Source organism: Spinacia oleracea, chromosome 3 (assembly GCF_020520425.1).
Source record: "Spinacia oleracea cultivar Varoflay chromosome 3, BTI_SOV_V1, whole genome shotgun sequence".
NCBI lineage: Eukaryota > Viridiplantae > Streptophyta > Magnoliopsida > Caryophyllales > Amaranthaceae > Spinacia > Spinacia oleracea.
In genome coordinates this window covers 2,235,119-2,252,980 of record NC_079489.1, presented here as the reverse complement: position 1 = coordinate 2,252,980, position 17,862 = coordinate 2,235,119, and the positions used below count along the sequence as shown (strand labels likewise).

At 36.2% G+C, this 17,862-nt stretch overlaps 1 protein-coding gene across 1 annotated transcript; it reads right to left on the bottom strand.

Annotated features, from left to right (window-relative positions):
- Positions 1–11,550: 11,550 nt before the first annotated feature.
- LOC110782492 (uncharacterized) lies at positions 11,551–16,855 on the bottom strand. The gene is made up of 4 exons (XM_021986669.2): positions 16,352–16,855; positions 14,694–14,872; positions 12,439–12,775; positions 11,551–11,811 (listed from the first exon to the last, which is right to left on the bottom strand). The coding sequence occupies exons 1-4, from the start codon at positions 16,769–16,771 to the stop codon at positions 11,722–11,724; spliced, it is 1,026 nt and encodes a 341-aa protein (XP_021842361.1). The 5' UTR covers positions 16,772–16,855; the 3' UTR covers positions 11,551–11,721.
- Positions 16,856–17,862: the final 1,007 nt, after the last annotated feature.

The window sequence follows — 17,862 nt, the reverse complement described above, 5'->3', positions numbered from 1 at the left end:
GATTTTTCCATTTATTTTTATCTAAGCCGGATTGGTTACTGAACCGGTCGGTTCGTAAGTTCACCAAATTTTTTGATAGAGAGGAATTTTTTTCACCGTTCTATTACTTTTGGTTTTTCTCTTTGATAAACTATTTCTATTTTAGTTATTTACGGTACTCGTATACCCTCCTGTCTCGTGTCCTAACGGGTCGTGCCTAAACGAGCCAAATGAAAGTCATGACGTTGCAAGCTCGCGTCTATATACTATAAATAAGGCTCATGCATGGTTCGCACCTCTCTACTACGGAGTATAAATAAGGCTCATGCATGGTCTGTCCTGGGCCTGCGCCTTTCTACTATAAATAAGGCTCATGCATAGCCCATCCCATATGTCGTGCCCGGCTTGATCATGTCGTGCTAACAAGCTCTTTTACTAATTATAAGAATTTTTGTTAATAGTTTAAAAAATAAGTTAATAAGTGTGTCGACGTGTAGACCGGCCCGTTGTGCTCATGCTAGGCTCTTGCCAAGTTCTAAATGATTTTCATGCACGGCCCTCAACCCTTCGTCGTGCCTCTCCATTTCAGGTTTATAACAGGCTCGTGCCATGTCGAACCAATTTTATGCTGGACTCTAATAGCCATTGGCCCGGGCCATGTAACACCCCGACAATTCTCAATTTTCTAAAATAACCTTTTAATATAAACGTGGAGAATTATCAAGGCATTATCGCCCGTGTGAAAACGTAACGGCTTATTCAGAATTTTGCAGCGGAAAACATAAAACTAACTTTAGGTTTATAAATAATCGATTACAGGTTTAGTCCCAAAAATCAACCAACGAAAATAAGGAAATATAAATAGTATGACAAGTTTAAAGTCCAATTAAGCAAACCCAAGTCAACTTAGTAAATCAAAACTAAATACAAGCTCTCTATTCCCGATCCCAATGATGCAACATCTTCAAACCTGCAGATGGACAATGCTTATTGATCCTTAGAGACTGCTCACCAAAGATTGGGTCATCACAGGATCAATAAGGCATAGCCATGATCAACATGCACAAGCAAAAGCACGTAATCAGCAAAGCTGAGTACTACATACTAAATCAATAATAATCCTAACATGATTCTATTAAACGAACAACCCTAACATGATACTAATGAACACAAACAAGGGCAGACAAAACATGATAGTTTGACGACCATACTTGACCAGACTAGACTAGGCTAGACTTTTAGCAATAATATTATTCTAGTTGAAATAGACAATGGACCGAGTTGACCATCCAGAAGTCTTCACTAAGGAAGACGAGGTACGGGCGCGACTCCGTAACCTCAGTGACCTGCGATATCGAGGAACGTTTAAATAAAAATAGGACACGGTGATCAATCCGGTCCGAATTAAAGGCCATGGGCTACCACCATGAACCCCAACTCCTGTTTGTCCGTCACTTCAGACGTGCACAGTCTAAAGCTATTGCTATTCAGTTTCACTTTACATGATTTACAAATTGAGATTCCGTTATGACTCAACCATTACATAAGACAGACAATTCACATTTGTTCACAACTGTTTTTATCTTGGAATTAAGTAAGTGATCATAAAAGCATCAATCAAGACTCATTCCAACTTAACCAACCTTTCCTTTAACCATGAGCAACCCTGTATATGGGCATAAAGTTTCAACTTACTAAACAAGGTCCTCCGCCCTTATAAAGTAGTGAAAAGATAGAAAGGGAACAACAACCAATTGATCCAACCCAATCATATAGAATAATCTAGTGTTCCCAACCAACATGTTTGTATCAAACATCCATACTAACATGTTACTGTTCTTATAGTGCAAAATAAGTTCAATAAGTTTGTCCAACAGTATTAAACATGCACATTCAATATAACCCAGTTCGTCCATAATATCAACATCACCAAGTTCAACAATAATATCAACATAACCAAGTTCAACAACAAGATTCAACATGGTTTCATCAATTAGCACACATTCCAAGCACACAGGTATGTACGTACCTTGTGTAAACAAACTGATAGGCCACTTTAACACTTTCGAAAGTCGCCTAAAGAGAATTCTCCGCCTAAAATAATCAAGAAACGTACCCAAATCAATTCCTAATAATTTACAGCAACACTAACATACTCTAAACACATCCTAAACATATTTAGAACATTCCCCAATATCGAAACTTAATTAATTAACTTCCTAAAATAGTGATTAATTCCCTAACGATCCCTAATTACCATAAACTCCAACAAACGTTCCTTTTTAAATTTCCAGCAATATAAAATAGTTCAAAACTTGCTCAAAATATATTCAACATCCTTAAGATCATAAAAATAATAACTTTAATAGGTATAATCATTCTATTGTGATTTTAAACATAATAAAACCTTAAAAATTCATGCTTTAATAGTTTAAAATACTTATTTAACCAAATTAATAAATTTGGAAATTAAATTTGTTACTTAAACATAATATAAAATATGAAAGTATACTTTAATCATAATAACTTGTAATTTATATTCAACAAACACGAATTAAATCACTAAAGTAATTTAAAACCTTAACTTACATATTAATCATCCAAAACTAAAATTAATTAATTTACAATATCAATATCAAATCTGAAAATTATAATTTAACTATAAAGATTAATAATTTAATTCAAGAAACATAAATTTAAATTAATAAAATATAATTAAAATATAAATTAATTTAAGGTTTTAGGAATTAACCAAAAAGAGGAGGGCGAGTGTGCTGGTCGGCGGACAGGGGCACGACGGCGGCATGGTTGACGAGGAGTGACGCGGCTGGGCGGTGGTCATGCCTGGTGGTGCGCGCGGTGGCGGTGGCTGCCGCAACAAACAGAAACAAGAGTGAGGAGGGGCAAATAAAACGAAAAGGTAAAGGAGGGACGAAGGAGAAGAGAAGGGAGGAGGAGTTACCCAACAAAGGTGATAGGCGACGGTGGTCCGTCGTGGTGCCTGGCTGGCGCGTCTGCAGCGACGTGAGAGAGGGAAGAAGCAACGTCTGCAGCAACGCGAGAGAGGGAGAAGGAAGGACGTTGGTGCTCGCGAAGGAGAGGGGAGAGATTGGTGGCCGGCGGCTGGGCGGCGCGGCAACAGAAGTGGTGGCAACAAGGTGGTTGTTCCCGAAGGTGGTGGTGGCGTGCGAAAGAAACCATGAGAGGGAGGCTGGGTTTCTTTTTTACGTGAAAGAGGAGGAAGGGTTTGAGAGTTGGAGTTTTTTGTTTTGTTTTGTTTCACGTGAAGTTGAATAGGAGAAAAGGGTTATGGGTTTATTGGTTTGGGCTTTACCTAATTGGGCTAGGAGTAGGATTTAGGTTGTTTGAATCCAAAAAGGTTAGAATTGTTTTCCAAATTCGATCGAACGTGTTTTCGTAATTCAATTATTTTCAACATAAAAATTCTAAAATTATTTTTGATTTCATAAACCGCTAAAATGCTTAAAATGTAATTAAATAAAATAAATAAACGTCGATTATATATTTATTACATAAATTCGTAAATTCTATTTAAAGTATAAATAACTATACGTTAAAATATATTAATAAAATTTATAAATTTACGGGGGATTACAATCTACCCCTCTTAAAAGAAGTTTCGTCCCGAAACTTGACACGGAAATTCACACCTTTTTCAAAAGTTTTCAACTTATTCATACTAAAGAAGTACGTGTGCCACTCTTATGCACTCTTTTGCCAACTTAAAGTTGTTTGTGTTACTCATCAACACGCTTTTCTTATGCAGAGAATCTAATTACTTGCATCAACGTGCATAATTTGCTAAAATAAGCATAAAAATGCATAAAAATATCATAAAAATAGGTAAAAAGCGCGAATTTCTATCGCATTCTACCCCCTTAAAGAAAACGAGTTACGCCCTCGTAACTCATCTCAGGGAATAACTTTGGATATTTCTATTTATCGAATCATTTCCCCAATGCTATATTTCCACTAAAATCGTAGCAAGTGGGATTTCTACACTTCTTTCCACACAATGCCTCAATAGGTGTTATCTTAAAGCTCACATAGTAACTATTGTTGCAAGAAATTCCATCGAATCTAGATGGTCTTCCCAATTACCCTTAAAGTCAATAACACAGGCTCTCAACATATTTTCCGTTAGTAATCTCAGTTTGTCCATCGATCGCAGGTGGAAAGCAGTACTCATTTTCAATGTCGCCCCCAAGATTCACTAGACCTTTTTGCCAAAGCTTCAGACTTTTATGGTGAGGATCTCAAATGTTGCCTCATAAAGATAATGTCTCCAAATCATTCAAAGTGAACACAATAACAACTAACTCTAGATCAAGGGTAGGGTAATTGATTTCATAAGGTTTCAATTGTCGTGACGATAGGTGCGGAGGTCAAACATTCCTTTAAAATCTGGAAAGCTTCTTCACATTTCTCACTCCACTTGAATTTCGATTCCTTTTTCAACAAGTTGGTCATTGGTTTTTCTTTGTTCGAAAATCTTTCACAAACTCCCTATAATAGTCAGCTAGGCCTAGGAAACTTCAGATATCAGACACGTTCCTTTGGAGTTGGTCACTCACTCACAACTTGATTCTTAGTAGGATCTACAGAAACTCCTTCTACTCAGCTTTCTCTTTCTAGTGATCCTCATTACGGCTTTCATGGATGTATAACTCTTGGGCTTAACTCTTAGCACTTTCACCAATTCATACATTACCATCTTTTCAAGACAACAAATGATTTCTAACGATCCTGGACCACTCAAATTTTCTTTTAAATTTATTCCCTTACGTAACATAGCTCTCAATCAATTTAGTCCTTCACTTTTCCGTCGGTGTCACTTATACACATATGACTTCAAGATTTGTATACTTCATTTAATAAAACTAGATTCTTTCTAAGCGTCTCCAAGTAATTCTCAAGTGTTTGTCATGCTCTTTCTCATTCCTTGAACAAATCGGGATATCATCAATAACATAATAACGAACTTAATTCGGAATTCGTAGAAAATCTTATTCATCAAATCCATAATTATGGTAGGTGCATTGGTTAACCCAAAAGACATTATTCTAAACCTATAATGACAATAACGAGTCCTAATGATGTCTTAGTCCCTTATCAGCTATCCTCAATTGGTGATATTTCAAACACAAATCAGTCTTCGAGAACACACTCGCCCAATTCATTGATCCAATATGTCATCTATTCTAGGCAAATGATACTTGTTCTTGATGGTGTTTAGCTCCCTAAATTCGATGCATAATTCCATACTCTTATCCTTCTCCTTAATAAACAACACATGAGCTCCTCACGGTGACGCACTAGGCCTAACATACTCCTTAACGAAACAACTCTTGCAATTGTGTCCTAATTAGATCATTTGTAGGTGTCGTTTCAGGATTTAACTCTATAGTGAACTCAAATGCTCTAGCTGGTAACATACTTGCAATTTCACTCGGAAACACATCAATGAATCCACTCACAATGGCAACATCCTCGATTTTAACTCCAACTTCTTTACTCACCTCTAACACACTACAGAAAAATCGTTCACACTCTCTATTCATCAATTTCCTCACTTGCATTACAGAAATAACTAAGGTTCTTGGACTTCTCAAAACATCCACATGAGGTCAACCTTCCCATAGGGTTCCTTAAACTTACTTTCGGAATTTCACAATCTACCTTAGCCTTGCAAAAACTTGGCCAGTCCATTCCCAGAATTACATCTAGGTTTCTCATTAAACTCTATCAAGTCAAAAAGAAAACGCAATCTTTTATCTTCAAAGGAAAGTTCTTAAATAACTTGGTACACCTTAAGGTTATACCAGTAGGTATACTAACAGGTAAATCAATCACCTCAAAATCTACTAACTTCAGACTCTTAATACGAGATGACGAAACAAAAGAATAAGCTTTCCCCGGATCAAATAACTTTCTAACTAGCACGGAGTTAATAGAAAAGTAACAGAAACTAAGTCAACAGGTCGTTCAGCTTCATTTCGACTTATCACAAACAGTTTACCCGGGGCTTTGTTATGGTTGTTATTCTAATTAGCAGACTTATGGAGGTTTCCTTGGCTGTCTTGCGACCCTATAGGCTTCGAACTCTAATTTCTGGACTGGTTAAATCCCGACTTCACCTGGTTACCACTTCATTACCATTTTGTTCCCTTTTCTGCTTAGTAACGCACTCATACTTCCTATGCCCCTTTTTCTGACAATAGTTACAGTTCATTAATTCTCCCTTACAATTCCTACCAGGATGGTTGTTATTGCACATCTTACAGTGATACACTCTCTCATATTGGTTCTTATTGTTGTGACCCTGCTTGTTCCTTCCTTGAAAGTTTCTATTTCTATTTCCATTCCCATTGATATTCTCATTCATATTCCTCTTGAAATTCCTTTGGTTTTCCCCAGCATTAAACTCTTTTATTTTCTCCCCAACAACATTTTTCTTGTCCCTTTTGGACTACAGGCCATAAATATGAGCAGCTTTCCCATACACAATATCTAAAGACATAAAGGTTTCCCCATTTAATCCTAAGGTGGTCATGCTATAAGTCTGCATCGTATTCAGCTATGGTCGTGCTCCTCATACTAAGGTTTATGAATTCCTAAACTTTTGCTTTCTCATAAAAGGTAGGGTAAAACTTTCCCTTAAGGCAGTAACAATTGAATCCTAATTGAATCTCTCAGCAGCGCTAAGCCTAACTCTATTCTCTCTCCACCATAAATCGGCATCATCTTTCAAATACATGACAACTTGACCCCCTCTCATATTCTCAGGACAGTTCACAACCCCAAACGATTTCTCAAACTCTCCAACCCGGTTTTCTAAAAACGTAGGGTCAGCTTTTCCGCCAAGAGGCGAATAACAGCATCTATGTCATTACTGTTGGTCATCCTAGAACGCGACCTGAGATTAATATACTCTAATTCAGGTTCAAAACTTTACTTATATTATCCTCTAGCAATGTAATATCACACCAACATCCAAAATTCACATAAAATGAACAATCATCTACGAATGATATTTGCATGCAGAACATTCAGCTGAGAAACAAGGAATAACTTCAATCATCGCGAATAATAAGGTAGAATAAAGAAGAAAACATTCTCTTTGCGTGCCCAAAATAAACTCTTGATCCTTTGGATAATCAATGATCTAACTCTATTTCCCAAAAGAATGTTAATAACAATCCTAAATATCCACAACACACCTGTCCTCAAAATAAAATTAAAAGTTCTATGACATAAACATAAACTATTGTTGGCGAATTATGGAATTCTCACATTGGAAACGAATGCTTTAACTTTTATTGCTAATTCTATAAAGGTTTAATACATCCTTAAAAGAATAAAGAATAACTCAAACTCTTATTGCTTTAACTTTAAACTGTTGTAGCTTTGCTACTTATTCTCCAAAACATTTAAGAACAAACTAACTATTACAACTTCAAATGTTTAAGGCATCTTGTCTATTTGTTCTTTCCTTGGAAATTTGTGAAGTGAAATCTAGATCCTCAGTATTCGTCGATCTTCTCGAAGGATCCTATGTTGGTGTACTTGGAAAGAAGCGTTTTATTCATGAAACAAACAACTTAAGATCTTACTAACGATTTCCCAACCAAAGCATAATCAGAATTCAATAAAACAATAAGTTTTGTGGAATCAAACAATTTCTATGCACATTTACATGCAACACTTAAACATTTAACACATGCACATAGCAATTAACTTCTTATGCTAGCAATTAACTACTAATGCACATATAATTCTATCCTATATGCCCTTTCCTATATTACCCATCTCTCATAATAAATCATAATAGGTCAAACATTGAAGAATTTAAAGAATAAAACAAGAACGATTAGTAAGAAAAAAGTTTATTAAACGAATTAATAATAAACGAATAGATAAAATAATTTTTTTTTTTTTTTTTTTTTTTACGAATAATTAATAAGAAATTTTTATTAAACGAATAAATAATAAACGAATAAATATTTATTAAACGAATAAATATTAAACGAATAAATATACTTAAGGAATAAGATTTTTATTTTATTTTTTTCGAATATATTTAATTTAATTTCGAAAATAAAGAAAAACGTACTTAATTCACATAAACGAAAAGTTTCGAATAAATAAGTTAATTCCGAACTTAAATAAGAAATATTATATACTTTCAAACAAGATAAAAGGAAATCGGCCCCCCAAAAAAAAGTACCAATTTTTTGAACACTATAATGCGTAGAAGCTCGATTTTTAAGAAATTCATTTTAAATAACTAGATAGTTAGGCGCCTAAAAAAAATTGTTAAAGTAAAACCTTAGCTTCTAGATACCACTTTGTAACACCCCGACAATTCTCAATTTTCTAAAATAACCTTTTAATATAAACGTGGAGAATTATCAAGGCATTATCGCCCGTGTGAAAACGTAACGGCTTATTCAGAATTTTGCAGCGGAAAACATAAAACTAACTTTAGGTTTATAAATAATCGATTACAGGTTTAGTCCCAAAAATCAACCAACGAAAATAAGGAAATATAAATAGTATGACAAGTTTAAAGTCCAATTAAGCAAACCCAAGTCAACTTAGTAAATCAAAACTAAATACAAGCTCTCTATTCCCGATCCCAATGATGCAACATCTTCAAACCTGCAGATGGACAATGCTTATTGATCCTTAGAGACTGCTCACCAAAGATTGGGTCATCACAGGATCAATAAGGCATAGCCATGATCAACATGCACAAGCAAAAGCACGTAATCAGCAAAGCTGAGTACTACATACTAAATCAATAATAATCCTAACATGATTCTATTAAACGAACAACCCTAACATGATACTAATGAACACAAACAAGGGCAGACAAAACATGATAGTTTGACGACCATACTTGACCAGACTAGACTAGGCTAGACTTTTAGCAATAATATTATTCTAGTTGAAATAGACAATGGACCGAGTTGACCATCCAGAAGTCTTCACTAAGGAAGACGAGGTACGGGCGCGACTCCGTAACCTCAGTGACCTGCGATATCGAGGAACGTTTAAATAAAAATAGGACACGGTGATCAATCCGGTCCGAATTAAAGGCCATGGGCTACCACCATGAACCCCAACTCCTGTTTGTCCGTCACTTCAGACGTGCACAGTCTAAAGCTATTGCTATTCAGTTTCACTTTACATGATTTACAAATTGAGATTCCGTTATGACTCAACCATTACATAAGACAGACAATTCACATTTGTTCACAACTGTTTTTATCTTGGAATTAAGTAAGTGATCATAAAAGCATCAATCAAGACTCATTCCAACTTAACCAACCTTTCCTTTAACCATGAGCAACCCTGTATATGGGCATAAAGTTTCAACTTACTAAACAAGGTCCTCCGCCCTTATAAAGTAGTGAAAAGATAGAAAGGGAACAACAACCAATTGATCCAACCCAATCATATAGAATAATCTAGTGTTCCCAACCAACATGTTTGTATCAAACATCCATACTAACATGTTACTGTTCTTATAGTGCAAAATAAGTTCAATAAGTTTGTCCAACAGTATTAAACATGCACATTCAATATAACCCAGTTCGTCCATAATATCAACATCACCAAGTTCAACAATAATATCAACATAACCAAGTTCAACAACAAGATTCAACATGGTTTCATCAATTAGCACACATTCCAAGCACACAGGTATGTACGTACCTTGTGTAAACAAACTGATAGGCCACTTTAACACTTTCGAAAGTCGCCTAAAGAGAATTCTCCGCCTAAAATAATCAAGAAACGTACCCAAATCAATTCCTAATAATTTACAGCAACACTAACATACTCTAAACACATCCTAAACATATTTAGAACATTCCCCAATATCGAAACTTAATTAATTAACTTCCTAAAATAGTGATTAATTCCCTAACGATCCCTAATTACCATAAACTCCAACAAACGTTCCTTTTTAAATTTCCAGCAATATAAAATAGTTCAAAACTTGCTCAAAATATATTCAACATCCTTAAGATCATAAAAATAATAACTTTAATAGGTATAATCATTCTATTGTGATTTTAAACATAATAAAACCTTAAAAATTCATGCTTTAATAGTTTAAAATACTTATTTAACCAAATTAATAAATTTGGAAATTAAATTTGTTACTTAAACATAATATAAAATATGAAAGTATACTTTAATCATAATAACTTGTAATTTATATTCAACAAACACGAATTAAATCACTAAAGTAATTTAAAACCTTAACTTACATATTAATCATCCAAAACTAAAATTAATTAATTTACAATATCAATATCAAATCTGAAAATTATAATTTAACTATAAAGATTAATAATTTAATTCAAGAAACATAAATTTAAATTAATAAAATATAATTAAAATATAAATTAATTTAAGGTTTTAGGAATTAACCAAAAAGAGGAGGGCGAGTGTGCTGGTCGGCGGACAGGGGCACGACGGCGGCATGGTTGACGAGGAGTGACGCGGCTGGGCGGTGGTCATGCCTGGTGGTGCGCGCGGTGGCGGTGGCTGCCGCAACAAACAGAAACAAGAGTGAGGAGGGGCAAATAAAACGAAAAGGTAAAGGAGGGACGAAGGAGAAGAGAAGGGAGGAGGAGTTACCCAACAAAGGTGATAGGCGACGGTGGTCCGTCGTGGTGCCTGGCTGGCGCGTCTGCAGCGACGTGAGAGAGGGAAGAAGCAACGTCTGCAGCAACGCGAGAGAGGGAGAAGGAAGGACGTTGGTGCTCGCGAAGGAGAGGGGAGAGATTGGTGGCCGGCGGCTGGGCGGCGCGGCAACAGAAGTGGTGGCAACAAGGTGGTTGTTCCCGAAGGTGGTGGTGGCGTGCGAAAGAAACCATGAGAGGGAGGCTGGGTTTCTTTTTTACGTGAAAGAGGAGGAAGGGTTTGAGAGTTGGAGTTTTTTGTTTTGTTTTGTTTCACGTGAAGTTGAATAGGAGAAAAGGGTTATGGGTTTATTGGTTTGGGCTTTACCTAATTGGGCTAGGAGTAGGATTTAGGTTGTTTGAATCCAAAAAGGTTAGAATTGTTTTCCAAATTCGATCGAACGTGTTTTCGTAATTCAATTATTTTCAACATAAAAATTCTAAAATTATTTTTGATTTCATAAACCGCTAAAATGCTTAAAATGTAATTAAATAAAATAAATAAACGTCGATTATATATTTATTACATAAATTCGTAAATTCTATTTAAAGTATAAATAACTATACGTTAAAATATATTAATAAAATTTATAAATTTACGGGGGATTACAGGCCATGCCCAACTTAGCTATAATTAAATTTCAGTTCTAATCAGGAGAATATTCTAATAAAAAAAGCAAATCAGCATGAAACTTTTTGGAAAAAGCTGGACTATATATAGCTAGATTCATAGTGATTTTTATTTTAACAGAATTGCAGTTGATATTCAGACAGTATTTTCCCTTTGAACAAATATTTCTTCCTAGTCTTTCAGAAGTTCTGCAAGGAAAACAACACCACCAAATTCTGCAGATTTTATGTGAGTGTGCAAATGTGCAATGATCTCAGTAGAATGAAGGAGGATAGAACATAACTGTACTTCTAAAAATAGTACACATATTCACTCTGTAATATACATTCACTCATCTAAAACACAACAAACAATTACATACACTAGGTTTACAAACCAGATTCCTACATTAGATTACACTGCAATCACTGCCTCCTCTGCGATTTCTTTGATGTCTAAGTCGGCAATGGTTTCCTTGCCAAATAACGTGAATCCGACAGTCACCTACAGAAAGACATGCATAAAACTGATTAGACTTTCCTTTTGTAGAATTAGACCTGATCGTCGTAAGCCCGGCCCGCTGGCCCGACATAGCTCAGCCCGAAAATAGCAGCCCGGTTTTTGGGGTACTCGAAATTGTAATTTTAGTAGACTTGATCAAAAGGCGGGCCAGGGAGGGTCGAGATATAAATTTAGTCCATCAAGTCGGGCTGGGTCAAGATTTAGCCACTTTTTTGTGCCCAAACCCGCTAATTTGGGCCTAAAATACCGGGCTTCGGTCGAGGCCAAATTTAGAACTAAGAGTGTAGTTTTACGTTGCCCAAAGCCCGCAAAAAAATTAAAAATTCGGGCTGGGGCCAGAAACCGGGCCTAAAAATTATGCCCTAACCCCCAAAATTTAGGGCGGGGGCGGGATCATGTTGATCAGGCCTAATTTTTAAGTTATAAATTTGGTCCGGCCCGAATGGCCCGAAATAGCGGGTTTGGAGCAGAAATTTGCCCCGGCCCGCAATTTGATCAGGTCTATGTGGAATAACACTGAATTTTTTTACTGAAAATCTTTTTAAGTTGAAGATAACATGACTAAAAGCTTTGTGCATTCGAAGTATTTACTGCAGTGAAAATACATACCTTATCGTTCTTTTTATCCACCTTCTTGAGGATGCCTGAAAACTCTGCAAAGGATCCAGAAACAACTCGAACAGTTGAACCAATTTTCGGAATCTTTTTCTTTCTTTCTTTTGGTGCAGACTTTGAAATCTTCTTGGTTGTTCCTTTTTTATTTGCATCAATAAGTGTTTCCAGAGAACCAGACTCAGACTCGAGAAGAGGCATCTCTGCGCTAATCACTGATTTCTGAGCATCTTCGAAGGCTTGATCAGCTTTCTCCTGCTCTTCTTTTGCTTGTTTAAACATTATTTCCATGTCTTCTTCAGATACCGGTCTGGGTTTGTTTATCTGTCGTTTCCTGTAAACACGGTATAACAGATTTAATTTAACTCCACTGATGTCGGGACTTACCTAACCATGAAAGAAGAAGAAGAAAAGGAGGTTTCTCTCTTATTCAGCAAGAAAATACGACTAAATTTCTTGGTATAAACATAAATGTATCAAATAATTCCAGTTCATGCATAATGCATTAGCCCAAATGAAAATTGTTAGTCCTAATAAGTAATAACTACGGAGTAGACACTAGTGGTCTTGTTTGTAGGAAACAACAATGAACGGTGCTAATGGTACAAGATTTGTGTGTAATTGTGTAAGAAAAATGTTTAGTCATTGTTCATGGCAATGCAACTCTAATTTCAAATACGTATTTTTATTCTTGAATTGTCATTACCACACATAGCCATTTCATGTGTAGTGGATGGGAATGGAAATCTGTGAAAGGAAACACATGCAGGGAAATGAAATTGTAATTAGCATGTGGCTTTCCTTGCAAAATTACACACAAACTCAATACCACTATTGTCACTAATTAACATCGACCAAACAGGCCATCAAGGTTAATACTAAGAAATAATGGTTTTTGGAAAAGCGGGTAATGATGCCAAATAGAACCTACAAAGTGCAACTTTCTTACTGAGGAACATTACAAGTCTGGAAAAAAGGAAATGGACAGGATATAACGAAGACAAAGCTAACATCACTCCCCTCAAAACAAAACAAAACAAAACAAAAAAGTCAAAGCTAGCATAGTTAAGAAGTGTCCCATTGCTCCCCAGGCCAGATTCCAGAATGGCAAAGCCGAAGCCTTCAAGGTTTGTCTCAGGCACAAATCGCAAAATGCAGAATAGAAAATTTGAAGCTTATTTCAGACTAGGAAAGGATAAAAGAACTAAGTTGTAATCCTGATTGTTGTGTGCCCTGCATCGAATCATCGATAGCAGCTCTTGCCATGGTAAAGTTTCTCCGTAAATGGAGCTAAATCAATTTGGTTCAGTGAACGGTTTAACATTTATGTACTGCATGCAGACTCCCAAATAGCTGTGCAAATGGTTAATGCTGAAGACCAAGTCCCTGATGCTAATATGAATCTTATAATACTATGCAGGGACCTCGTACCGCGGACTAACAATGTCAAAAATCAGTTGAGCCCAAGGAGTACTAACCGAGTGGCAGATGCTTTGGCGAAAATGTGTAGGGAAGAAGACAACTATTGTAATACGGTGTTTGTGAACCCTTTATCCTTGTTATTTAGCCCTTCCGAGGCTCTGGAAATTGTGGTAGAGGAAGAAAAGCCTCCCTGGACTCTTTGTTGTAACTCTTGAACTTTGTTAATTTACTGTAGTCCTTGCTTTGCATCAAAAAAACTTCTAGAGGATTGAAATGCTACAACCCAATAACATGCGAGTAATTAACTAATTATGCCATCTACAGCATACATTTTCTTTTTTAGTAAGTTATTCAGGTTGTGTAAATTTTATCATTCTTCAGAGATACAAATTCGAGTACAAGGTCAACGAAAGCTCTTGTTTAGCTTTTTTTCCTAGGTTGTCAGCACAAAATCATGATGACATACAGTTTAGATGGTTGATAACTGGCCATATATCCTGGAAATAATGCAACACAGTTACTCTCCCATCTAAAGTTACTTTCCCATCTAAAGTCTAAACCCTATCAATCCATTTCTACCCTCTCCCATAGTCTCCACAACATAACCATAAGAATTCAGAAGAAAAAAAACAGGTTGATCTTTGGACATGAAACTTAAAAGTACTTTCAGATGCGTGGTTTGCTGTTCATTCATTCAAGTTTTGAGAAGGAAACAAACACCAAAATCAACAACAGAAGAAAGAGAGCAGCAACGTTACATAAATGTAAGATTTACACATTGCAAACAGTTTACAGTGTGTCAAGAAGGAAAAGCGTTGAAATTAGCTTACGTGTTTCCAACTTTGGATCCAACAAATCCTCCTATGCCTTCAAATTCTCTAATGAAGTCATGTACCTCCTTGTTCATCACACACTTCAAAAAGACGCATCCAGGAAATAGCGGTTTTGACTTGATTGATAACGAACCACTCTTTAATTTCCTTTTCTCTTGTACTGCAGGCATATAAAGCTGAAATAATAGTAAGAATTTTTAAGGTATAGAATTCATAGATATACATATACTCCATACATATCGCCCGTCATTGTACTTTGTCATAACACCATGTCACCATGGACATAAAGTATCCAAGTTCAGTTCTCATTTACAGAAGCATGATGTTCATTTACAACCTGAAGAACTCCACAATACTTAAGACACAAAAGACATACTCTCCGCATCCCCCCTCTCTCTCTCTCTCTCTCCATAACTCCATATTAACGGTAGGCGTGCCAACCATAATTTATTTCTAATTTAGGCTTTCTTTGGTAGAAAGGAATCAGAAGGAAAAGAAGAGAAAGAAAAAAAAAATGGGTTCCCGTGTTTGGTTTCAAAACTTAAATTGGATTTGAAAGGAAAGGAAAGAAAGAGAAATGGAAGGAAAACATCATTAATTATCTTACCTTTCCTTTCCTCCCAAAAGTGGGGGAATTCAGAAGGAAAAAGGAAATTAAAAGTTGTCAAATGATTTTCCTTTCTTTTCCCCTCTCTCCTTTCCATCAAACCAAACAACGGAAAATATATTAAGTTTTTTTTCTCTTCTTTTCTTCCCTTCTTTACCTTTCTCTTCCCTTCCTTTACTATATGTCGTACCAAACAAAGCCTTAGACAACGTGACATTTTTTCCGAACAATCCAGAAAAGAGTACATGACTATTATTTTCGAACAGAAGAAGTAACTAAAGACTCGGCAATGATGCAACATGATTCCTACACTTCATGAATGAAATTGCACAAGCACAGGCAATTCACAACCAAACATAGTGTCTACTCATGTCACAAATTGCTATTGTCACCTAATCCACCTAGCAAATTTCATAATCTCGAATTCGAACCACTTTGATCACTTAATCGACCTGCCAAAATTCATATTCTCGAATTCGAACCATGTCACATTTTGTTATTGCACCTAATCTACCTAGCAAATTTCATAATCTCGAATTTGAACAACTTTGATCACTTAAACGACCTAACAAAACCCAAAATCTCGAATTCGAACCAGTATAATCACTTAATCAAGCTGCCATAATCCATCATTAACCACCTCATTAGATGTTTCTTACCAGAGAAAACCCCACATTTCTTTCACATATAATTGCATAATATGAATGTCCAATGAAATTTTCAATTAAAAATTCCCAAATATAAGCATTCTAACAAACAAATTCATCACAAAAACAAACAAAAAGGAGCATTTGCAATATCAAATTCAACAAACCCAGAAGCAAAAAAAAAGGCAGAAAATTGTCTTAGTTTTTTTGCATAACCTTGTTAATATGAATTTCCAATGAAATATTCATTTAAAGATTCCCAAATATCAGAACTCTAACAAACAAATTCATCACAAAAACAAAAAACAAAAATAGCATTTGAAATATCAAATTCAACAAACCCAAAAAGCCAAAAAAGCAGAAAATTCTCAAAATTTCTTTCAATTTCTCCCCACAATTACCTTAAAATCATTTTCATGGAAGTTGTTAGCTAGAGAACGAGCAAGCTTTTCAGCAGTCTCATGACCATTAACCCGAGAAACCCGAGCAACCCACCATTGAGGGCCCAATTGGGCCAAAGTATCAAGGTTGAGCTCGTCCATCCACGACCCATATCTCTTCTTAGTCTTCTTAATGAGCTTCATCTCCACTTCCTCTTTCCAATTGAAGGATTTACTCTCTCTCCTCTCATTCCGAAGCTTTCTTCTCTCTTTTGCGGGTAAGTTCTCTTCTTCTTCGAGGGATTTTATGGTTGCTGAGATTAGGGTTATGCGTCTGAATTTGAGGGAAAATGGGATTGTTGAGGGTAGGGATGAGGAGAGAGAAAAGGGTGAGAGGGGGTTTGGAGAAGAGGGATTCCATTGCAGAATTCCTTGGTTCATTTTATCTTTACTGGAAGTCTGGAAAAGATGAGTGTTTCATGAGAGCAAAAGATGACACATGCTTGCAGTCATTGGTAAGTTTGAATTTTCCCAATGGTTAAAGAATGACACTAGCCTGGGCCGGGGCGGGCTGGGTCGGCTCGGGTGGGCTGCGTTGGTTCGGGTGGGGTCGGGTTGGGCCGAGTAGTGGTGTTAATGAGCGTACTTGATTTGGGAATAATTTAAGCTCAACACGAACCTGAGCATAACAAAGCTCGACTAGTGAAACCTGTGAACAAGCTTTAGTTGAACAACTTTTATGGTAAGTTGAACTTGAAATTTTAAGATCGACAAAGGTTGAGGCTCGGTTCTAGTTTAAATGAAAGTGTAACGAGCAAAGCTTGACCAACCCAAGATCGGTCTCGGCTCGCCTGTCACCCCTAGGCTTGAGATAAGACACAACAACGAAACCCACTCGGAATACGCTAGTATGATATGGGAAAATGATAGATATGACTATATGAGTATACGACATGCAACTATCAACTATGTGTATGGACGTCGTGTGCCAACAATAATAACATTTTTGTTGGAAAAACATGACACATCGCTCCAATATAATAGACACGTATGCTACATGTATTGTTGTCGTTTTTCACATATTACTCAATAAAATTTAAAAAGCCTATATAATATTAGTAATATCTAATATTTACCGATAGGTAATTTTACACTTTCTTATGTACGTTTTGGACACTATCCCCACAGTATCACCCTAAATCCCAAAACAATCTCCAAAATATTCCACTGATACCTCGTCAATGCGAATAGAGAGTAGCTAAATAGAATACACCCGTCTAACGACGTATTCCGAGGGAGGAGATATATTTAGAGCTGACCAACCACGACAACAAGACACAAACCCAACACGAACCTGACTCAACACTTACAAACGCATACCAAATTCGACACAAATTTAAAACCAAAACACCTCGTTTTCCCTAATTGAGAATAAGATATATGCCTCTAACAACGTAGTTCAAGGGAGGGAACACATACATGATACATGTGTTCATGGCTAACATATCTGGTCAATATAATACATAGTACAA

What these genes read in the sequence shown, in the direction of transcription:
- LOC110782492 (XM_021986669.2), bottom strand. Translation starts at nt 16,771, where the DNA reads ATGAACCAAGGAATTCTGCAATGGAATCCCTCTTCTCCAAACCCCCTC. An exon ending in TCCATGAAAATGATTTTAAG is followed by an intron (nt 14,873 to 16,351) that starts GTAATTGTGGGG and finishes CTATTATTTCAG; the next exon opens with CTTTATATGCCTGCAGTACA. An exon ending in GGATCCAAAGTTGGAAACAC is followed by an intron (nt 12,776 to 14,693) that starts GTAAGCTAATTT and finishes CCGTGTTTACAG; the next exon opens with GAAACGACAGATAAACAAAC.